General features: G+C 53.3%; 1 protein-coding gene across 1 annotated transcript in view; it reads right to left on the bottom strand.

The window, feature by feature from the left end:
* Positions 1-6656: 6656 nt before the first annotated feature.
* SRRM3 (serine/arginine repetitive matrix 3) overlaps positions 6657-24061 on the bottom strand; it is a 166658-nt gene continuing 149253 nt past the window's right edge. Inside the window, exons 13-17 of the mRNA XM_044993365.1 lie at positions 22346-22348; positions 14738-15075; positions 13022-13234; positions 11702-11839; positions 6657-7292 (exon numbers count right to left, since the gene is read on the bottom strand). Coding sequence (XP_044849300.1) covers positions 7082-7292; positions 11702-11839; positions 13022-13234; positions 14738-15075; positions 22346-22348 — 903 coding nt within the window. The 3' untranslated portion in view covers positions 6657-7081. The remainder of the gene's footprint in view (positions 7293-11701; positions 11840-13021; positions 13235-14737; positions 15076-22345; positions 22349-24061) is intronic.

Here is a 24061-nt window from a genome sequence, read left to right as displayed (position 1 = left end):
CCCACAGCAAGCATTCAACTGCGGAGACCACTGAACTGTTAACCCCAGCGGGATTCAAAGAGGCGGCTGGCTCCTCCCAACCCCCCCGAGCCCTTGGACCCTCCTGCAAACAAACGCTGGAAAAGAACAATAAAGCCCAGCCGTGGACTAATCTGCAGCAGCTGCTCCCTCTGCCAGGGGAGGCTCCGATACATCATCCCTCCAGCCAGGCAGAAAGCATGTGGCTCAGAGAGATTAAGTGAAAACAACAACAGAGCATTGTCGTGCCGGCGGAAAGAGGAGATTTTGGAAGCCGCCTCGGAGCCCCTGCCTGCCGCCTGCTGAATGACAGAATGATTATTAAAGCTGATAGAGATAAAGCTTTGCATAAATGTGTCCACAGGCTGCCCCAATCCCAGCCCCATTTCCACTCAACAAAATCCCATCGACAGCACATGGAGCGCCCTCCACAGGGCACCCTGGCCCTCTTAACATTCAAGCTGTCATCCAGGCAGTGCATTGTTCTGCTGCTACTCTGTCCTTCCCTGGTCTGAACTGGTGCAATTACATTCAGGAGCAGCAGCCTCCTTACCGACAGGAGACCTCTGAGCCACTGGTGTGCAAAGGTAAAGAGGTTGTGAGGGCCAGGTGAGCGGGTAAATGGTTGGGCCAAGGTTCATATCTGGAGCGGGCGTTGGAGGGGAAGGAGTGGGATTTGATGGCTCCGAAATCTCTTGTGAGATTTCCACCACTTGGGGCCAAAATTTCCCAAGGTCAGCTGATCCCACAGGGATTTCAGTCCTATCCAAAGCAGGCCCCTTCCCCGTTCAGATCCAACCTGGAACCAGAACCGCATGTTGTATGAAGGGACAACTCAGTGCAACCAGAAGAAGACAATTTACAAGACTGCAGGGCGGGAACTTGCTGCTTTGATTAAGTGCGGAGAGGAAACTTCCACGGAAGGGAGGGGTGGGGCATGGCTCCATCCCATAATACTCCTTACCCCGACTTCTCCAGTATGGTGAGGACACTGAGGCAGGGGAACTTCATTTAGGTGTTGTGATAAGCCAAGGCCTAGGTGTCAGCTGAGAATTGACACACTCACAGCTGGAACCCAGGCCAGTTCACTTGGGTACTAGTATAGCTCAAAGGGATTATTAAATAGATAAGAATGTATTTGGGGTTTTAAACTTCATGAAAACGAATGGGATGCTGCATGCATTGTTTTCACTTATCTGTATCCTGTTAGAATATAATGGCAAACGTTGACATTGTAACATCCCTGTAACTAAACAAGTCATCAAACAAGGAAGAAGCCTTGTGAAATGCCAATGCAGACCTTTACCAGGACAGTGTTAATTCCTGTGCATTTGAAGACGAGTGATCATTGTGCGTGATGGTCGGAGATCATCAATAACTCTACATGCATGCCCCTCTCTCTGGCCTCAAAGAAAGAGCCCATGTGGGTAGTGACCCTGTCAGCTTGGTTTTTGTGAGAAGAAGCTATAAGTAGGGACACACGAGAAAATGTTTCATCTCTGGACTGTTTGGATTCCAACAGGGCCGAGTAACTGAGTGAGAAGACTGAGATCCTCATAGTTCTGGGTAGCCCTGAGCCACTTTTGGGAAACTGGCAGATTACTACAATTCTGCTACCATTTGGAATTATAGCCCATGACTCGCCTACAGATAGATTTAATCTGCTTTAGCCTCTCAATAACTCTTACTTCCTTTTCTTAGCTAATAAACCTTTTACAATTGGTTACCGGCGTTGTCTTTGGCGTGAGATCTGGGATGCAAATCAGCCTGGTGAGTGGGACTGGGTGGAACCTGGTGTTTTGGTCATTTTTGGGTGGAAATGACCATTTATCAGATAGTCCAGCTTGCCTGGATGGCAAGCTAGCCTGGAGTCTCTAAAGGGAGCGTCTGTGACCCCATTAGAAGACTTCCGTAGCACTTTGGGAGTTCACATTTATTACTGGGTTGGCGAAATCTAATTCTAAAACATGCCACCCGCTGGGGGTTTGTGCTGCTTTTTGACATTTTGCCCTGAGGTTGGTCGTGACTCACTCCAGACAGGTGTGTGTGTTAGGCTGTTAAGTACAGAGCAATGGGGCTTTAGAGTATGTGTATGTGCTGTGCTACACCTCGCCCATGCCCCTGAAGAGTTCACCTGTGAGCCCAGGCTGGTACCATGGCTAGAGCCCTGGGAAGCTTGTGGGGAGGCCAGCTCTGGGCCCTGGGCTGGGCCGTTGAACCATAGAGGTCTCAGGGCTTGGCTACACTTGCAAGTTGCAGCGCTGGTAGAGGCTTTCCAGCGCTGCAATTAGTAACCGTCCACACCTGCAAGGCACATCCAGCGCTGCAACTCCCTGGCTGCAGCGCTGGCTGTACACCTGGTCAGGTTGGGGTGTAGCGATTGCAGCGCTGGTGATCCAGCGCTGCTCATCAAGTGTGGACACACACCAGCGTTTTTATTGGCCTCCAGGGAATAAGGAAATATCCCAGAATGCTTTTAACTAAATTACTCTCTTTGTTTTGTTATGCAGCCTCTCTTTGTTTTGTTGTGAACTCCAATCGGAGCGCCGTTGAACTGCTTATCTAAAAAACAAACACTGATCACAGCAAACAGGAGCTATCTGTACCTGGCTGTGAACGAGCAAATGAGAGGCAGGGAGTGAATGTTTGCTTGACAGAGAAACAGTGTTGGATGCAGGCTGTTTGCAATTAAGACTAAGGGTTCGCGAACATTTTGTGATTTTTCAATCCAGGGAAGCTAACACACAGTGTTGGCTCCAAAAATCCACTCTCTCTCTCTTCCCCGCTCCCTGTCACAGTACACCACCCTCCACCCCCCTCTTTTGAAAAGCACGTTGTTGCCACTTGAATGCTGGGATAGCTGCCCATAATGCAGCACTCCCAACAGCGCTGCTAATACTGCAAATGTGGCCACACACCAGCGCTGGTAGCTGTGAGTGTGGCCACACACCAATGCTGTTCCTGCACAGCTGCATGACCAGCGCTGCAACTTTCAAGTGTAGCCAAGCCCTCAGTGCTCAGGGGAGATTGCTAGACAGAGGAGCTGTATCCTGAGATTGTGCCTAGAAACCCCACGTGAGGCGCAATTCCTGGACTCTGTTCAGAGTCTAGAGCAGGGGTCGGCAACCTTTCAGCAGTGCTGTGCCGAGTCTTCATTGATTCACTCTGATTTAAGGCTTCACGTGCCAGTCATACATTTTAACATTTTTAGAAGGTCTCTTTCTATAAGTCTATAATATAGAACTAAACTATTGTTGTATGTAAAGCAAATAAGGTTTTTAAAATGTTTTAAAAGCTTCATTTAAAATTAAATTAAAATGCAGAGCCCCCCAGACCGGTGGCCAGGACCCAGGCAGTGTGAGTGCCACTGAAAATCAGCTCGCGTGCCGCCTTCGGCCCCCGCGCCATAGGTTGCCTCCCCCTGGGCTAGAGGTTTAAGGTACGTGGCAGATCCTGGGCTGGGGTAAATTCTCATGGTGCTGCTGACGCCACCGGCGCCCAGTCACTTTTCAGCAGCCGAGGGTCTGCCCCTGATGGTTCCCGAATGGTGACATCTGGCAGGGCAGGGATTGGCAGGGGAAGGAGTATGTGGCTATAACCCACCTGGGCTATCAACAGGGTTTGAACCTGGGACCTCCACTGCTAAAAGCTCGGGCCTGTACTGCTTGAGGAAAGAGGAACGAGTCCATCTGCTGGAACCTGCAGAGGACTGTCATCTGCTGATGTGGACCTGAAGGTGGACAAAGAGACTGGTGCCCCACTTTTACAAGCAGCAGGGGCTCCCATCAGAGTAGGAACTCAGGCCTTCTAGTGCTTAAAGCACACATCTAGCAAGCAGCTGTAGTTCATGCTTCACTTATCCTCCTGGGGGGACTGCAGCAGGACAACGTCCTCTGCTCCCTTTGGGCATATGAGGCCAGGCACCTCTAGGGTGACACCACCGATCTGATTAATTCCCTGTGCAAACTCAAGGAGAAGGAACGGCTTATAAGTGAGGTGTAACGAGAACCATGGAAAGCTCTGGAGAGCAAGGAGGAGGGACCCATAAGGGATGTGGGAGGAAGTGATCAAAGAGAGACGAAAAGAAAATGGCGGGGGGTGGGGGAGAAATCCGGAACTGGAACTTAAAGGAATAAATGCCAACGCAGGAGCAAGAGGTCGCTCCAGGGATCTGTTCAATTTATCAGCGCACAAATGCAAGAAGGATAAGAAAAGTAGAAGTGCTGTGTATGCCCAGGGAGAAATTCACCTCTAGGTCCTGCACCAGGCCTTAGTGAATTTCACCCAGAGTGAGAGGAGCTTTCGCCCTACAGGCTTCCTTCCACTGAGATACATCAGGAAAGCAAAGATCTAGAAGTCAAATGCTTAGAAGTGATCAGGGGCCGTGGCATGGACAAGGCCTTTGAACTTATTTCTCCAAGGAAGTTTGGAAGAAGGGACCCTGGCGGGATTCTAGCTGGGGAAGGACAGGCAAGGTAAAGGGAACAGAGGACTAACGGGGCAATGGTTTTCCCATCACACAAGAATTCTGAGATTTTTGAAGAATGTTCCCGTCCTGGAGCAGGATCAAAAGTCAAAGTCTTGAAAATTTTCTGAACCAAACATTTTCCTGGATGGGTCAATCCGAACGGTTCCTTTGGCTTTTCAACCTGCTTTTCTTTCGTCTCACCTTTCCTTAGTCTGAAGTCGCTAACGCTTTTGGAACCAAAAATCATTTTGCCTCAAAATACTGAAACTTTCCTGTTCAAAAAAGTTGGATTTTTTTTTGCAAAAGAATTTTGCAATGAAAGATTCAAACTAACCCTGGTTCATGAACGGGTTTAACAAATCGGCATTTTTTGGCAAACAATTCCCCGACCAGCTCTAGTGGCCCCCCCCAGTGGGAGCCTGGGGTGGAAGCATGAAGGGGAATCTCCAAGCAAGGCTCTGCCTTTGGAATTCAGGGTGTGATTTTGACATCACACCCGCAGAGTTATGGGGAGGAGCTACGTTTTGGTAGGACCTAGCGCTCCCAGCTCCCCACACTGAATGGTATTCGCTGCCTGCAGGCGTTTAGTCTACATAGTAAGACTCACAAAGGGAGACACTGAGACAAAGAGCGAGGGTCTGTGACTTACCAAAGGCTACACAGCAGGGCAGTGGTAGTGGCAGGAACGGAACTCGCATCTCTTAACACCTAGTCCAGTTCTTGCTGCGCTAAACCCTGCTGTCTCCCTTGGTCCAAAATGGGCCAGGCTCCTCGCTCATATACATCAGCCTGTGACATGGTGCTAGGTGGATATAAGGGATGTCACTAGGTTGTAACTAACCCTTGCACGGCAATTACCTGAAACAATTGTTCTGGACGGGTAGCTTATCCCCTGCCTTACCCCCCCCCATGGCACTCAGGGTGAACCCTTTCCCTTACACTGGGGAGCAGGCAGTCACCCCCTGAAGTCAATGGGACTAGATGGGTGAATAAGGGCTCCCCGGGGCCGGTGTGGGGTTCACAGCCTGGGCCTCAGAAGAGGCCTGTGACCAGTACATACTCGACTCTCTGCAACCTCTTGCGTTGGGTAAGGACTGGCTACTCACCAGGGCAGGAGGAAGGGAGGCAGGTGCTGGAGCAGCAGCTGGGGGGTCTCTGATGCACACAGCCCCCTAAGCTGGAGCATGAAATGAATTCCACGAAAAAGGCAGCACCAGTTCTGGAAGACGAGCGCCCCTCCTTAGCCTGCCATGCTGGGGGCTGCAGCGCCTGGGGCCCAGGTCCTGGCATGGGCCATTCTGAGGGTGAGCAGATGCTACCGCTGCCAGTCGTGTGACTTGAGGTCATGTAACTGTGACTCCTGTGAGCTCCGCTGCGCCGAGCCTGGAGTGAGGCCATGCAGAGACTCCTCCGCCATGCTGGAGTGTGCTGCTGTTCTACAGGGGCAACTTGCCACGGAGTCGCTGGGACTGGCTCGTCCCGCCGGGAGCAGCTCAGAATGAACAGGGTTCTGCAACGCACCCCCGTGGGATCGGCTGCACCGCTGGGGTGCTAACGGACCTTCGAACTGCACCCGAAAACAGACGCGCCATCCATAACTCTTCAACGGGGGCTGCCTTGCAGCCGGGTGCTCTCCTGGCGGCCGCGCTCCCAGAGATTTGCTGATGGCATCAGCACCCCGCAGCTGGCTGCTTGGCTAGCAAACAGCAGAGGCGAACTTTGTTCAGTGGAGGCTCTTTGGGCGTTGTGTAGCTCCAGGAAGTGGGGGGTGCCCCCTGGCACCTCCCACGGGTGTGATACAGTCCCAAGCAGCCAGGGATTCTACGCGGAAGCAGCGGCTCCTCCGCTGTGCCAATGTACAGTAAGAGCTGGTAGGTTTCTCTGGATTGCATCAATCCCACAGATCTAGTGTCCCCTGACACCCCCACCCTCCCCAATAATTTATACAGTTGTGCTCAAAAAATAAATTAACTGAAATAAAGCGTAAGGACCTGTGACAGGCTTGAGCAACATACATAGAAACAATCCACCCCCACCCTTCCTTGTGTCCAGGAGCTTTTTGTTCATGAAAGGCCCCTCTCCTCTCCCCCGCCCCCGCCCCCCTTCAGGAGGGTCAGGTCCAAGGTCTCTGTTAAGTATTTTGTTCCCTTGCTCCATGCCCCCCTCCCCCACTCTGGCCTTTGTTTGTAGAAATGAGAAGACCCCCCCCGCCCCCCCTCAAAAATTCATGACGCTTTGGAGTCCGCCCTGCCCCTGGTGATGAGCAACAGCAGGGTTGTATTTGCCCAGGCACCGGCGCTGGCTGGGGGTCCCCTCCTCCACTGTCTGGCCCCCGCCTTCATCCAGCACAACAACGGGGGCTGGGGGCTGTCTGCGTCCCTCGCGGTCTCCTCGAGGGCCGGCTGTTAGCAGCTGCCACCGTTGCCCCTGGCCGCCCCGCTCAGCTGTGTCCGCTCCTGGGCTGGAGGGTCTCACCTGGCGGCTCCTCCTCGAGGATGTGCTGGAAGGGGCCGGCCGGCGGGTGTGGGAGGGGTGGGCACGGAGGCGGGTGCCGGGTGAGGGTGGGGGAGAGAGGGGGGCATGCCTGCTGCTGGCTCAGAACCCGGCGCTCTCCGAGCTGCTGCGGCTGTTGTAGCTGGGGCTGGGGCTGGGGGTGCGCGAGCGGCTCTGGGGGCTGCGAGTCCGGCTCCGGCTGGTACTGTAGCTGTCGTAGCTCCGGCTGTAGCTCCGGCTGTAGGAGTAGCTGCTCAGGGAGCTGGAAGAGGAAGGGCTGGGTCTGTAGTAGGGGATTGGGCGCTTGCGGGCACTGCAAAGGAAAGGGAAACTGAGTCAGGGCCAGGCAAGCCAGCGCATTGGATTTGGTTCTGGGCTTTGGCTTGAGCACAGAGGGAGAAGCTGGGGGGGGGGGGGTTGCTCTAGTTTAGGGCCAGCTGTGCCCCACGTTAACCCCGCAAACAAGGGGCAAGTTTAGATTCAGATCTGGATCCGAATGTCCGGGCTCAGTCGGCCGGCCCCAAGGCCAGTTCTGGGCCAGACCTCCGCCCAACGTAGCAGTTTCAGGGCGTCTCTCCAGAGCGGCGGGACGGGCGGGCAGGCGGTGCTGCCGCTCGGGAACACGAGGCCCTGGGGGCCATGGCTCACACCTGTGCAGTGCGGAGGCAGGAGCTGCCTGCTGTGTTAATGTTCTCTGGGGCATCGCCTCCCCCAACCCCACTGCCAGCCCCCCGGCTGCCCCCACAGTGCCCAAGCCGTGCCCCTGGGGTGTTAGTCCTGGATTAGGCGGCTATGACAGAGCAGGAAAAAGGTTAATTGTAGCGTGTGGTTTATTTCCCCGACACCAAAGAGTTAAAGCTGCTGAAAAACAGAAGTTAGGGATTAGTGGGAGGGCTAGGGCAGGCCCGGGCCTAAGGCCCCCCCCCCCAAATCTTCCCCCCGGCCCCTGTGGCCTCCAAACCCTCCCCCATGGGCCCTTGACCGCCACACACTGCTAGGCTGCTGTCTCATGGCCTTCCAGTTCCTTCCCCCTAAGCCTCCAGGTGCTTTCGCTGGGGGTTCCCCCAAACCTGCCCCAATGGCCCCCCACCCCACTTCCTCAGCACCCTGCCCCATGAGCCTTAAGCCCTTCCTCAGCTGGCCGCCCCACAGCACAGCCCCCATTCAGCCCGCCTCACGCTCAGCCCCATTCACAAACGCCCCCCCCCCAGACTCAGAGGGCAGCTCAGGGCGTTAGCCCCTCAGGCCCCCAGGCTCTGTGCAAGGCTCTGTGCCGCTGGCGAAGGCAGGGAGCCAGGATGCCGGCCCCGGCAGCCCCTCAGTCAGAAGTCACAGCCCATCCCCCCGGACCCCGGCATTCGCAGGCTCAGGCCCGTGGAGCTGGGGCTACCAGCAGGCAGTGAACGGGTGAGGAAGGTGTGACTGTCACCGACCCAGCACCCCGGAACGCCACCCGCCGCGGTGAGTGGGGTTAGTGGGAGCGACAGCGCGAGACAGACGGCACAGACGCGGCTTAGCGCTGAAGGCCTCACGCTGTGAATTCAGGGAGACACGGGGAGGGGGGTCCTGGGCCCGCGGCGACGCTCTCCGAGAGGCACCTGGAGATGGGCTGGAAAAGGAGAGGTTGGCATCAATAATGGAGGGGGAGGAACAGGTCAGACAAACACCCGGGGCACAGAGGCAAACAAGGACACTCCAAGCGCCTGCTGAATCGTCCCGCAGGCTGGGGGAGGGGGAGGAGGGCTTGGTGCTCCTTTGCAAGCAAAAGGCCCTGGGGCGGCATCCCGTGTTCCTGGCTTAGGTACGTACGTGGCCGCCCCATTCCTGCAGTGTCCTGGCCCCTCGCCAGCTTTGCAGCACTGCTGGGAGGCAGGGCCAGGCTTTTCTTCCCCATTTTTACAGAAGGGAAACTGAGGCACAGATGGGGGACGGGACTTGCCCCAGGTCCCACAGCAAACCTGGGGCAGAGCAGGGAACTGAGCGCAAGGCTCCCATGTCCTAGGCTCATGCGCTAACCCTTGGACCATCCTGCCGCTACCTATTTGGGCCAAATGCCCCATTTCTGCCTCTAGCCACCTCCCAGCCTAGCCACCCCCAAACAATCAGGACTCAGGTCCCCCCCAAAAATCATGAGATTGGCTTAAAAAAAACAACACACCCGAATGTGACTACAGTAAATGTCAGGTGCTGCTTAGTTGCTGTCTGGGTTTTATGCCTTTGGGGTGGGGGGTGTCATGGTTTCGGGTTTTTTTCCCCCAGCGCAAGGGCTAGGAGCTCCCTTTTCTTAAAAAAAAAAAAAAAAAAAGCTGAGATTCTCTGTAATCACAGGACTCCAGCAGCTGGGGCTTTAAGAGAACCACCAAGCACTGCGAGACTGGTAATAAAATCATGTGGCTGGGCAAGGCTGCACCAGGGCTGGAATCCACTAACACCAGGGGGCCCCCACCCAGGTCCTTGTGTGACAATCCTTTCCAGCCCGTGGGAGGCAGGGAAGGGACAAAGCAGGGCCTCTGTCCAGGGTGATTTGGAGGACCAGGACTGAGCACCAAAATAGGACTGTGGCCCAATTCTGCATTGCCCTGTGACAACGCCCATGGCCTCCCTGGGGGCTGCAGGAAGTGCAAGCCAGCAGCAAGCTTGCCTCCTTACTATAAACACGTGTCTAGGTGACTCGTGGGGTGCTGGGGTGGTATGTCGCAACAAGCCCCCCACGGCCTCCCTCTGACTCGGGAAATGCAGGTCCTGGGGAGGCCGGAAGCTGAGCTGCAGAGGTTTGAAACTGGCCTAGGTCTTACATCGGGGACTCTCTGCCCGTCCCATTCAATGGACGTCACTGCAGCTGAGACACGGTGCCCGATGGCCGGGTCCCCGCCTTGCCCTCTGGAGCTGGTGCCATGGTACCATGGCATTGCTTTCCCATCCATGGAAAGGGAAGCTGCCAGTGGCATCACCCCACCCATACACCCTCCAGTGGCTGAGGCCAGTACAGCCCAGAGCACCAGTGCAGACGGGCTCACAGGACACCGGAGCATCCCACAATCCCAGGGAACTGAAAATGCAGCGCTTTTTTATGGGCCGCTACATCCATTCTTGTCAATAGGGTCTCACAGCCAGGCCCTGTAGGTGTCACACACTGAGAACTCACCCACCTGGCAAACTTCCAGTACCTCCCCTTCATGGAGGGAAAAGCCATTAGAGCTGAAAGGCAGCTTCAGGAGACGATGGCGTAATTACACGTGGGGGTGGGGGACGGGCAGACCCCCAGGTGAGCTCTGTACAGTACCGGCTCACTAAGCCATGGCAGTAACACGGCTTAGACACACGCTCATCACAGGCGCAGCAAAGCAAGTTACTGCGCCGTTACCAATGGTGTCACTTCTCTTTTGCAGTAACGATTTGCCTTGCTTCACCAGCCTGACCCTGCAAACCCCGACCTGCGTAACTTCGAGCAGCCCCGCAACATTACCTGGGTGCGTCGCTCTTGGCACGGCTGGGGCCTGGGTACCCATGATGGCCTGTGCTGCTCTAAGCGTCCTGCTGGTGCAAACGGGTGAAAACTCCTTCGACTTCAGGGGTGTTTTGCCTATTTACATCAGCAGGGCATCTGGCCCATAATAAGGCAGGACTGCACTACTCGAACGTAGCAAAGCCGGGTCAGTAACACCAGCACGTGTTTCATGTACAGAAATCCGCAGAAAGCTTTAGCTCAGGGGTTCTCAAACTTTTGTACAGGTGACTCCTTTCACATTGAGTGCGACCCCCGCAATACATTACAAACACTTGTTTATATATTTAACACCATTATAAATGCTGGAGGCAAAGCGGGGTTTGGGGTGGAGGCTGACAGCTTGCGACCCCCCCCCCAGGTAATAACCTCGTGACCCCCTGAGGGGTCCCGACCCCCAGTTTGAGAACCCCTGCTCCATCTCATTGCACTGGTACTAATTTTCCTCTCCTCTCCGCCTCTTAAGCCTTGAATCTAATTGTCATGGGCAAGTGAGTGCTACACTGCTCACCACATGGCCTAAGGCCTGTTTGCCATAAATCCAGGTGTCCAAATATTAAGGCCCAGTATCTCACAACTGACAATAGCTAGAAACAAACAGGTTAGAAAAGCCAAATCTCAGTTTGCGGTTTAAGTTTCTAGCTCCGAACAAGGTTCTAGACTTTCAAACTGGGTCTGGGCTCAGACTAAATATTGCCCACGCTGGAATTTAGGGCCGTTTAATTTCAAAGAGGGGGAGATTCTGCATTTACAGCTTGAGAGAAAAACAGATCTGGGGCAGGATTTTTTGCTTTACAATATAAATAAAATGTTATTAAAAGAAAATCTGTATTTATTTACTTATTTTGAAGGCGCGTAGAAGCTTGTAATGTTGGTATCTATCTGTTTCCATACTCACGCATCTATCTATCAATCAATCATGGGGCCCACGGGTCGCCACAGAGGCCTTGTCCAGACTAGGATTGGGACAGTGCTAGCTAACACATGTTAACAGCCTAGTGTAGACAAGGCAGTGTACCTTTAACACCTGGGCCATTGATTGAATTAACTCCCTCTTTGCTGACCAGCTGCAGCAACCTGGGCTCTGTCTTTGCAGAGGCGCAAAGGGCGTTTTTGGGACGGACACTGGGGGTTTGAGGCTATCAGTGAATGAGTAAAACCCCTGAGCTGAGCCAGCGCCGGACCCCCGGGCTGAGCCCCTGTACCGAGAGCGCTACCTTGTAATTCTTCTGGGCTCCATGAAGCTGGGAGAGTCACGCCTCCTCTTCCTGATAGGGGAATAGCTTCTGGAGCGGCGCCTGGCCCGTGCAGGATCCGTGTCACTGTGCCGTGTTCGGGGCTCATTGTCTTTCTCTCTGGAGCCAAACCACACATGTTAGCTGGGTCTGCATGTACCACGGTGTGTGTGCATGGCTGCTACAGGCCTATCCGTGTGCGCTGTGTCTGTGAGAGTCCGTATTTACTTGTGTATACACGCTGACCCCATAGGTGGGTCATGTGTGGGCATGGAACCCAGGACCAGTGGAGTTAAAAACACAAGCCTCTACTGGTTGAGCTGCAGGAACAGGGCTGGTACTTTGGAGGCAGTAGCAGACCCATAAACCCCTTGCCTTGTCTAGCTACTAGGGGGAGATGAAGAACCACCCCGTTAGCATAGGTTACAGCCGTGACCACACATGGCTTCCCTGTTCCCTGGCGCTGGAACAGGTCTATTCAGTCCTATCTAGTGCACCTCACAGGGGCCAGTGCAGGACTCTGCTTTGCTTTAACTGTCCCATGAGATGGGGCTTGTCCAGCTACCCCCAGACATGTGGGAAGGGCTGGCTGCAATGGGGCTAGCTCTGGGGGCCACGCCGAAGCCTCAGCTAGTGCAGAATGGGGCAGCATCTCTATGGGGCTGGTCACCCCCAGGCTGGCCTGGCTGCCCTCAGATCTCCGGGTGCAATTCACCACCCCCTGCCTGATCCATTCAGCCCTGTGTGGTTTGGGTGCTGACCCTCTTAGAGATGCTGGTATCTCTCTCCCTGTCACAGAATCACAGACTATCAGGTTGGAAGGGACCTTAGAAGGTATCTAGTCCAACCCCCTGCTCAAAGCAGGACCAATCCCCAGACAGATTTTTACCCCAGATCCCTAAATGGCCCCCTCGAGGATTGAGCTCACACCCCTGGGTTTAGCAGGCCGATGCTCAAACCACTGAGCTACCCCTCCTTACCCCAGCCACTGAGCGAAGGGAAAAGTTGTGCCCAGTGAAGGAGGTGGTTTCCTTCACCTTGGTCTGACAGAGATTGTTGCCCTTCTGGGACATTTATTTACTCAGGCCTCTCCTGATTGGATAGGTTGGTGTGTAAGGCCCGTGTCTCCATGGGTACAGATCTGTCCCCATGTGTGTGCTGCTGTCCCTGTGCATGTATCCATGCCCCAGCGTCTGCTGGCATCCTGACCTATGCCTTTGCCAGTGTGTCTCTGTGCCCAGGCACCGCCCCCCCCATGATCCTGTCTGGGGGGGGGGGGGTCGTGTGCTGCTAGGGCCTTACCTGCTTGCGTTTTTTTTCTGCAATGGAGACTGGCTCCGGCTCCGTGCTGCTCTTTTCTCCCGGGATCGCGACCGGGATTTGGAAGGGGAGCCGCTGGAGCTCCAGGAGCTGCTACGGGACAGGCTCTTCCGTCTCTCGGAGTTGTGCCTGGAGTGCTTGACTGGGGATTGGGAGCAGCTGTTTGGCCTGCCCCGGTGGTGTCTGTCCTTCACCCTGCAAGACCATTGGATCAGACAGCCAGTCACTATCTCAGTCTCACCCCCTGTCACCCGCTGGCGTCCGCCATGTTTCCCAGGAGACAGGAACACCCCACCCCACTTCCAGTTAAATCTCTTAAGAACAGTGCGGTGTGGGCATCCAGGAGCAACAACCGTTAGGGCCTGATTTTCAGAAGTGCTGGGCACCCATAATGCCAAATGACGTCAATGGGCCCCTTAGGTGCTCTGAAAATCAGGCCATGAACATTCAGTGACCCCACACAACTGTGTCAGTTAGGGTGCCCATCAATGACTAATGTAGGGCTAATCATAATTCTACTCTTCAGTAGAATGGCTACTTCTGCTGCCAAGGCACTCCGTATTCTGTACATAATTAACCTATGGAACTCACTGCCACAAGATAATACTTAGGCCAAGTTTAGCAGGATGCCAAAAAGTCTGAGACAGTCATATGACTAATAGGGACCTCAACAGTTCCACTAGATGCGACAAATATTTGTGAAAGGGATACAAATCCTCATGCTTCAGGGCATACGCCAACCACTTACTTTCAGGGGTCAGGAAGAAACTTCCCCAAGGAGCAGATTATCCCACTATTGTCCACTAAGGGGTTTCTAGCACCTTTTCCTGAAGCATCTGGCATGAGCCACTGTGAGGCCACAGGACTGATACAGCCTAGTGATACCTGTCTTCCTAGTATTGGGAACAGAGGCTACAGTGATTTTGGGTTGCCATGTATAGTGTCTGATCCTGATTCTCAGGGGATTGCCATGTGCTCCACAAGACGACCAGAAGAGAATCAACTGGAAGTGGCTTTTCTCCTCTGGGCGCGTTTCCCTGGAAACCGGGAATGTGCAGCTCTAGGCCCTTTCCATTTCCAATCTATAGACAGGGCAGATAAGGGAGGGCAGGTGGGGTCCCGCTCACTGGGCCAGTGAATCCTGTGCCGTGAAAGCAGCTATCCAGCGTACATTTCCCCTTCCGTAATGCTCCCACCCAGCCGGAGCGATCCGTGGTGCGAATGGCCTTTGGAGCCGGGTAGCCTGCGCTCACATCTCCCCTTTAGCAGCGCCTCTGCCTAGCGGGTGGATCCGTGCAAGCCAGTCCCTCCAGCGCGAGGCTCATTTCCGGCACTCTTCTCTGTGCTGCTCCCAGCCCGTCAGTCAAACCTGGCCCCATGATCACCCCACCCTGTTAGCTCCAAGGCCTCTGCTTAATGGGTCTATCTACCCACCCACCGGCATCTCCGCCTCTCGCACGCTCTAATGTGTTTACCCGGCTCCGGCGTGGCTGGCCAGGGCTACGAGCCCCATTGGACAGGCAGGGAGCTGTGGCCCGGAGAGCCAACGAGACACCCAGGGGAGTGCAGGGAGTTTATGGCGGGGCAGGGACTTGAACCCAGCTTTCCGGGGTGAAACGCCAGTCAACCTCGCTGGTGGAGGCAGCGACCGGGCTCTGAGCTCTCCGGGGCCCCTCCCTTCCTGGCCCCGACTCTTACTTTTTCAAGTGCGCCCCGTGGCTCTTCTCCGCCCCCCGCGCCGCCGGGTAGGGGTGCGAGCAGGCCGACCCCTCCGAATCGCTGCTGTAGTCGGTGTGGCTGAGCGAGTGGGGCGACGCCTTCTGGGCCGAGGCCTGGCCCTTGCCCCTCCCCTTGTGTTTGTGCAGCGACGCGGACCGGGAGCGGCGGCGGTACTTGTCCCCGCCGGAGCATCGGCCTCCTTTCTCCGGCGACACCGACCGGGGGCTTCTGGGGCCGCGTCGGCCCCCCTTGGAGCGGGGAGAGGGCGGCTCGGTCCTGACGTGCCCCCTGGGAGAAGAGGACGCGGAATCCAGCCTCTGATGGGAAGAAAGAAAACAGGGGTGGGGAGGAAAGAAGAGAAGAAAGAAGGGGAGAGAGGTCTTTAAAGGGGCACCCCAAGCCAGAGGGGCAATTCACAACGTCAACGCACATTGCATAAGGCAGGCTACACAGAACTCTACTCTGAATCTGCCCTCCTGCTCAGCCTTTCGACCTCAACAATGCAGCTCATGCAACTCTCCGCATGCAAAACACAAAAGAAATCCAGAAATCAAAAACTGGGAGAAGGAAGGGAGACTTCAAAGGAAAAACCATCTGAAAGGGAGTTAAAAAAAAAAACCCAAAATAAACTGCGTGTAAACACCCAACAAACTAAAACAATAAAATCAGAGCGAGGTTGGAGGGGGGAAATAAATTGGACGCAATGAGGAAAAACCAAACCGAACCGGGATGTTGAAGGAAGTGGGCCTGAGGGGCAGGGATGGAGTGGAGGGTCTTATAGATGGTGTTTGGGTTGAAACAAACCAAGGGGTGAGGCAGACAGCACAGAAAGATGGCGAGGGGTGGGGCCGGGGAGGGAGGGAGGGAGGGGCGGGGAAAACAAAGTATAAAAAACAAAAAGAAGGAAGAGAAACATTAAAGAAAAAAAAAAGAAAAGAAAACTCCACATCATTACTGAAATAAACGAATGGTTCTGAACTCTTCCTGGGAAACTGCTTTTATCTGTGACTGCAGAGCCCTGCTGAGTTCCGATCCGCGCTACACGGACTCCTGCTTTCTGCTGCCTTTTTTTTTTTTTTCCTTTTTGTTAAATTCTGATTTTTTTTTTTAAGTCCCTCTTGGTTAACATCCACTTACCAAAAAAGTGGCATTTCCTCCTTTAGTAGGTAAGGTATGAAGAGAAGGGAAAAGCGGGGCAATATAAGTGCATCATTAGATTCACAAAAATGCAAGAGAGAACGAGAGAGAGAGAGAGAGAGAGAGAGAGAGAAAGAAGAGAAATAAAACGAAACAACTCACTTCTCCTAGGCCTCGGAAACATCAACCATGTGAGAAACCAACTCTAGCTGGATTTGCATTTGCGTCAGCCCTGCTTTGTTTGGGAAGCAAGTTCAGCGTAGGAGCACCTCTTTTGGTTGGCTGGACGGCTTTGACTTAAAAAAAAATCGAGTTCAAAGCCTTTAGTGTCTGCATATTTCAGCCAGCGCCCTGCTACGTAGGCCTTCGACAGCATCGTGTCGGCCTGCCAGATCAGCAAAGGCCTGGAAGGAATTCTCAAGGACACGGGCAATGAAATCCCATGGTGGGGATGGGAGCGGGGCCGTAGGGAAGTGGTACCAGCAAGGGTTTTTTTTTCCAATGGTCATATTCCAGAATCTAACCAATGGCCCACGTGGCCCAAGAGAGGCCTATGAGAAAGCAGCACAATTGTACATTGACTCGTCGCTATGATAGGGCATGAGCCTGTGTGTTGGCTTGAATCCCATCTCGCATGGAATTACTGTGGCTTGATATGAAATAGACACACATGGATTTGCACTTGAAGAACTAACTTCCGGGGCCTCGCAGTACATCAGCAAAGCGAAGGGGGGGAAACGGGGCACTTTCTCCCCTGATTTTAAAAGAGTGGAAGTAGGACAAAATGCCGCTGACGCTGCCTGGAACTGCGGGCGTGGCAGTTTCATTCTGTTCCGACTGGGTGAAGACACCCCCTGGTGATTGACCTGCGCTGCCCAGTGGTGGCTGACAGCTCAGCTACCCTGTGACTACCGTGTGATCACCCTAGTGCACCCCGCTAAATAAAGTGAATCAACAAACGGTGTCTGTTGTTGTGCTGCCAGGCTGTTCATGGCCACCCTGCCCGAGGGGTTCGCTCGCCTAGAGAGCTCAAGTGATACTGTAGAAACATTAGCCAAGTCATACCCTTCCGGGGAAGCTCAGCATTATTGGCCCCGTTCCACAGATGGGAAAACTGAGGCACAGAGCAGTTATGCTCACTCCCTAGTCCACACTTGAGTGGCTGGCTCTTGGGTTTCTATTTTACCCTGTGCCCATTTGTACAACCCATAGAAGTGTCCGATATGCTGACAATGGAAACCTAGCAATGGTTCCTTCTAATTATTGTCAGTGCAAACCGCCCCAGGAATCACTATTGAACGTCACACAAATGTTCGTATGTTTCACTAGCATGTGTCTTGACCCCACCCCAAATACAAGTTAGAGAACCTAGGGCTGATACTGCTTCGAGGGGAACGTGGGCCGTTAAAGTCAAGGGAAAGGCCCCCCCTGACTTCAGTGGGTTTCGGCTCCAGCTGTATGAGGCTGAGGATCTCCAGCACGCCTGCAAGCCGGCACAGCCTGGTTCCGATGAGCAGCCAGACGCCATTGAAAAGAGTTTGAGCTAATAAACTGGGGCACAAAAAGGGGTCCTAAGTCTACCCTTAACTCTGCCCCACTCTCATGCCTTTCACCTTTACTGGGTTTTCACCTCCCTGTTGCAATAGTGCTCGCTGCCGAGTCACAGCTGCTAACACAATTGTTTTAGTCACACGTTCTCACCAGTGCCGCTTGCCACACGTCCTTACAGTTCAGGCTGCTGTTTATCCTTCGCTTCGCTGGGGGCAGGGCTAGAGGGCGGACGAGAATAATGGCTCCATTCCTCCAGCTGGATTCAGACCTGCATTTACCCAAGCTGCCCGTGCGACTTAATTCTGATCTGGAGCACCACCTGGGACCCACACAGCGCTGCCCCTGCATCTCACGTTAGACCTGGATTAGCCTCCTGCTATTCCAGCCCTGGGACTCCACACAGTCTACCACCGGCCACGGTATCGTGCACTACGGCAATCCTAGTCCGGGCTAAGCAGAGATTGCCAGCTGCGGCAAACTGATTTGGGGCAGTTGCTGGCTAGGGATTAACCCGAGAGTGAAAAGTTCATTGCCAGGTGGGGCAGGACCCAGCCCTAGCTCCCCCATGGGGAAGACTGCGGCATCCCCCTAACCAATGCTAACGGTGCTCTTCGGCCGCGTCAAAGGGGAACTGGGCTAGCCTGTGCGGTACCCGGTAGGCTGCCAGCTCTGGAGACGGACGTCCTCTCTTTACCCACAGATCAGACAATGTGTCTCCCACCCCACCTCGGGGTCGCCGCACTGCTAGGGAGACATTGTGTCCTATGGGGCAGGGTCGGTCTGTGCTGGACCGGCCAGCGTGGGGGGCTTAGTGACGGGAGTTTACGGACATGGATTCCAGTGCAGGTGGCACTGAACTGAGACCACTGGAATTCACACCGGGAAAATGCTGTCTGCCCGTTGGAAACCCGGGGGCCCCAATCTAACTTTAGGCTCCTAAATCCAAGTGGCCTCCTAGTCAGAGCTGCTCTCAGTCCCCGGGGGCGACGCCCAGTCAGTGAGCTTGGTGGGTGCACAGCACCTTGGAAAACCGGCCTCTAGCTGCCCAGATTCAGGAAACGGTTCCTATGATATGCCAATGGGGGGGGTCAAGGTGCCCAACCAAGGGGCTTCGTGCCCAACTCCTGTTGGATTCCAATGAGATTTGGGCACCTGCCTAACCCCCTGGGGCTCCTCTGAAAGACCCAGCCTGGATGCTTAAGGTTCGGCTCCTACGTCCATAGTTAGGCACCTGAGTGGTCTGATTCTGAAGACTGCTTGAGCAGCAGCCAGTGCGTTCAGTGGGTACAGGACTGTCCCATACGTGATGACGAGGTCTCAGTGTGAACGGAGTTCAATGGCTTGCAATGGGGAACTCAATTCTGCCTCTGAACCCTCCCTCTCCTGGTCTCTCTTGCAGTATCAGGGGCACAGACCTGAGCTTTGAGTTCTGCATCCAGACAGGCCTTTTCTCTCAGTGTCCTTTGCTGCTGACACTAGGGGTAGGGTGGGTTACAGCAGCTTGGCTGGCTTTTCCTGGACGACTGACGGGTAGCAACGCACTGAACATCCAGGGGAAGGAACACCAGGCCGTCAGCCGTTTCAAACCCAGAACAACTTCAAACCGGGCCCAATCACCCAGCGACACGCCCTTGACTCACAGCATGAGCATTTCCACTCTCGTCTCCTGGCCCAAGGACACCCACTCCCCTCCCGGCTCAGCTTCTCCTGCCCAGGGGCTTTGTAACGGCCCCACCCCCATGATTTATCCTCCCTCGGTCTCACAGCCCAGGGATGCTCGTTCCTGCGTTCCCACCTTGTATCTACATCGGAGGATTCCCCCATGCCCCACATCATGGAGTCCCTGACCTTCTCTCACATCCTGGGGGGGTCCGAGGAGTCTCCCTGGCATCTCAGCACCTTCAGACACAACGAACAGTAATAACAGTCACAGCGAATCAAAGCTGCAAGCAACGGCCCTGAACTAAGCGACTGACAATGGCACACAAGTGGCTAGTGTGGAGCCCTGTAACAATCCCCTCGGCTGCACCGCGGAAGCACACGTCCATTCCCCACTTCACACGTATTCAGCCTGGCACTAAGGCCTACATTTTTGACAGCGATGGTAATTAACCGATGGAACAATTTTCCAAGGGCCCTGGCGGATTCTCCATCGCTGACCATTTTTAAATCCAGACGGGAATATTTTCTAACAGCTCTGCTCTAGGAATTATTTTGGGGCAGGTGTTAAATCCAGGCTACGTGATCACAATGGTCCCTTCTGGCCTTAGCAGCTATGAATCTACACCCCCGTCACAACCACCACCAACTCCCCCCCACGGGAGAGGCGCTTAGCTACCGGTGAACACAGCACATTCGAAGTGGAGAGCGCTGCTCTAGTTACCTAGTTCAGACCAGGAGGTCAGTTTTTACGGTTAGGCTCTTGGGTTACATCACCAGCTTCCACATCTGGGTGGCCAAGTCGGCAGGTAGGCCCGGATTTTCAAAGGTGTTTAGGAGTCGCTCCACTTGGCATCGCTGTGCCTAAGTGATTTGGGAGCCCGAGGCCCAGATTTTTAAAGGGATTTGGGTGTCTAATTCCCTCCTAAGCCAGTTAGGTGTTGCATTGCTGAGCGGCGCACCGCCTAAATGCCTGTCAAAAGCTGGAGCCTTTGAGGATCTGGGCCGTAGCTCTGTGCTATACATTTAGCTCTGATCCGAGGACCCGAAGGCTCCATCCTCTCCCCATTCAAGTCAATGACAAAGCTCCTGTTGATTTCAATGAGCTTTGGATCAGACCCCAACCGCCCAGCGGGGTGACTTGATTAAGATGCCCGTGTAGCATAACAGGACTGTGCCTCGGTGGGTTGGAATCGGGGCAATTTCTGCATGTGCTGCCTGGCTTTCAGGGACTCGCACGGGGAGGGTTTAGACGGGCCATAGGCAGCAGCAGGAGAGATTGCTAGAACGAACAGCAGCTGCATTGCTCGAGGTTTCCAGCTGAATTTTGTCTGGGACATCACGGCTCAATGCCACGGGTATGCCTCTGGGATGAGAGACGTGACCCAGGCAGGACCAAAAAGCTGCATTTAAAAGGGACGCGCTTAAAGTTCCTTGCAAGCGAACGGGTAATTGGCAGGGATGGGAAGCGGACTCTGGACAAAGCTCATGGGCGTTAGCGAGGCTCTGGGGAAGATACGCAGGCTGGCACTGAAAGTCACCCCTAGCTTTAAAATGTACCTGGATGTGGCAGGGCTCCTTTAATAAGGTGCCATGGGGACTAACTCCCCCAGGTTGGGAGGACAGGATCCACTGATTCAGGCTACCGCGTACACACATCGAAATTCCATCCAGTGCCCAGGAATTGGGCGGGAAGACACCGCCCGCTTCATTTCCCTTCCTAGCAGGCTCTCCCATGGCTCTGCAGTGGTGAGACTGAGCAGCTCTCTCAGCCTCTGGCCAGTCACACTCTTGTAACGCTGAGAACGACCACATGCTAATTTCGGTCTTTACCGACACAGGGAGAGAGAGAAACAGCCGATCTGCTTGTTGAACTAAAGCTGCCCTCCAGACCTACCCATCTCTGTGTAGATCTGTTTCTTCGCTATCGCTACTAGCACCGGGCGTGAACTCTCCTAAAATACTTTGTCAGGAATAAAAGCAAAATTGACCAACATTGTAACATTCAACCAGAGAAACTCAAGGGCAACAGTGAGCAGGCTCCATTTGTGAGAATGGCTATTATTTTAAATCGACAATGCCTTAGCGGGCGGGGAGGGGCTGGAATACCTCTCCCCAGGCTTGGAACCCAGGCGGGCAGATGCCTATTCCCAGCAGGAGTGGTTTCTAGCAGGAGGTGGGCTACTAACAGCGGTAAGCACGGTGGATGAAAGTCACCCTTGTGCATCCACGCAGCCCAAGGCCTGCGCAGGCATTACGCCCCCTTAAGCTCTAATTTTAAGGCCCGGTGCTGGTCCTGTGAATGTCACCCTTGCGCGAAGTTAGCACGGCCAAGCTTTTCCAAAACGAGCCCCTCAGCTGGCTCATTCCCATAGCAGTGAACGGGAGTTCTGGGAGGCTGGGCACTTCGGACAGTCAGCCAGGTGCCGCAGTACCAGTTTGGCAACCTACCGGTGTGTCTCCTCCCCACCCCTGCATTTGCGTGATCAGGCCCATAATTTACAACACGCTCTCTGGTCTCGGTTCAGCAAAGCACCTACGCACACGTATTAAAGTCAGTGGGACATAAGCAGGTGCTTAAAGTTACGCGTGTGTTTACGGTTTTTCCATATAGGGATGATTTGCTGAATCAAGACCAAGTCCAACCAAAATTGCTTCTTAGCCTGAACCAGACACCACAAATGGAACAAGAGGCTGATTAGAAGACGGGAAAAAGAACATCTCTATATTGTCTCCCCCTTAATGACCTAATGGACTAAACTTCCAATAACCCAAGAAATAAGCAGGCTGGAATAATCATCAGATTTTTTTTTTGGTTTGGTCTCTATTTGTCATTAAGTTTGTCTGTCTTGTTACCCAGCCCCTAAAAAAATCACAGAGGAAATCAAATGGACTAGACAGAATTATACCATTTATGGAAACAAACACATAGTTGGAGGGCTAAACCACACAGAAATGCATTCTAACAACGGAACAAGAAAAGGACCGGGGAGAAAAGGAAAGAAAGAAAGAAAAAAAAGTTACATGGACAGAAAAAAAAACGTGAAAGAAGAGCATGGCTTTGTAGCTAACTGGGAAAAATAATACAAGTTAAAAAATTATACAGAGCCACCAAAAAGAGACAAAGAGAGAAAAAGAGAGAGCGAGAGAGAGAGAGAAAATAACATTAAATCAAGCTACGGTGCTTTTCAACAGGCTCATCTGCAGAAGTGAACGTGCAGAGGCGGACAAAATACCTACCTTCTGCTTTGTCAGTGACAGGAATGCAATAATAAAAAAGAAAACAATAAACTCCACATTTGGAGTGCAGAATGGGAAAAAGACAATGACTCTTTAGTAATGTGATTTCGACCCCTTTGTGAGCAAGTTAGCTTTGTTCTGAGCTGCGTTGGCTTGGTGGCATGGGGCTGGTTTTTACTGATTTTGTTCAGCGGGCGAGCGGGGCAGTCGTATTGGGGTTCGTTTGGTGGGTTAACCAGCCCTCTAAGTAGCAGCACTTCTGTTCTGTTTTAAAGTCTCTAGGTACCATCACAAAGTCCCAAAGAGCATGCAAGGAAAGCAATGGATGAAGGCAGAACATGTCGAGGTTACTGGGTTATTTGGGCACTGGGGTAGGCTAGGAGTGGCCCACAGAAAAAAAAGAGAGAGAGCGAGAGAGAGATACCAGAGAGTGGGGGGAGGGAAGGGAAGGGAAGGCAACCGGAGTGAAAGGATGGGATGAAAATGTGAATGGTCCATTTAAAAGGGAAGTCAACTCCACCTGTTTGCCCCCGACAGGCCAATACTCCTCCCAGGCTAATTTTAGGGGTGGGATTTGGTGAACACCATTCAGGAAACACACTCAGTCAATACAACCTCCCTGACTGTTCTCTGGAGGCTAAAGGACGAGCAATGCTGCCTGGTGGATGATGCAGTAGCAGCCTGTGTCAAGCCCCGCCCCAGCAAAGCATGCTGTGTGGCCAACTCTTATGATGTTACCTCTTACGCTCTTGGGTGGGGGGGTTTAAAGCTTCCGGTCCTGAAGTCGCAAACCCATGAGACACTCAGCTGTCAGGTTCTAGTCCCCGTGACTGTGGGGCAAAGCTTGAAACCAACGTGAAGCCATTTCCTGCATACGCAGGGTTGACAGTTTGGTTTGACGGCTCTCAGCACCCCCACTGTACAAATTGTTCCAGCACCAGGGCAGGGACTACCTTTTTGTTCTGAGTTTGTACAGCCCCTAGCACAATCGTGCTCTGGTCCATGACTGGGGTTCCAAGGTGCTACCACAATACAAATAAATAAATACATAACCAGACTAATAATTAGATCTCGTAACTGACTCCTGTGCCTTGAGAGCAGAACGAAAAGGCCATATAGGGGTTTTTTTTTGGGAGCGGGTTAGATTTTGAATTTGGAAATAAGCCCAGCGACTTTTCTTATCTACACAGTTATCTTCCCTTTTAAATGCTCAGTTCAAAATATAGAGATGGAAATACAACGTTGTCAATATTAAGATAACACGGCTGCTTTTTTTTTTCCCTTCTCCACATTAACACGCAGCAAAGCAAAAAAATTCTAAGACGACACAACGACGACGGGAAAAGAAACAGAGAAATAGAGAGTTTGCATTTCTGTACGTCACGAAGGGAAAATAAATCAATGATTTTTAAAAAAAAAGGAAAACTAAACAAGGAAAAAGCACGTTCAGTCGCCCTCCCTCCCCCCGCCCCAGCCCTGCTTCTGCTGAGCAAGAAATGGAATTGTATATTACCGTTGTCAAACGGGAGGCTAAAGAAAAACACAGATGGGATTAAAAAGAAAACGAACCAAAAAAGAGAGAGAGAGACAGAGAGAGAGAGAGAGAGTTGTCGGAGAAAAGCCCCGCCAGCGCTTGTTAACAAAAGGAACTCGTGTTTATTCAGCCGTGACTCTGATGGGATGGGGCAGCCACGAAGGGACACAGAGATGGTGGGC

Source organism: Mauremys mutica, chromosome 19, assembly GCF_020497125.1.
Source record: "Mauremys mutica isolate MM-2020 ecotype Southern chromosome 19, ASM2049712v1, whole genome shotgun sequence".
NCBI classification, from domain to species: Eukaryota; Metazoa; Chordata; order Testudines; family Geoemydidae; genus Mauremys; species Mauremys mutica.
Note: the sequence above shows the minus strand (reverse complement) of the source record. Positions and strands in the feature narration are given on the sequence as shown.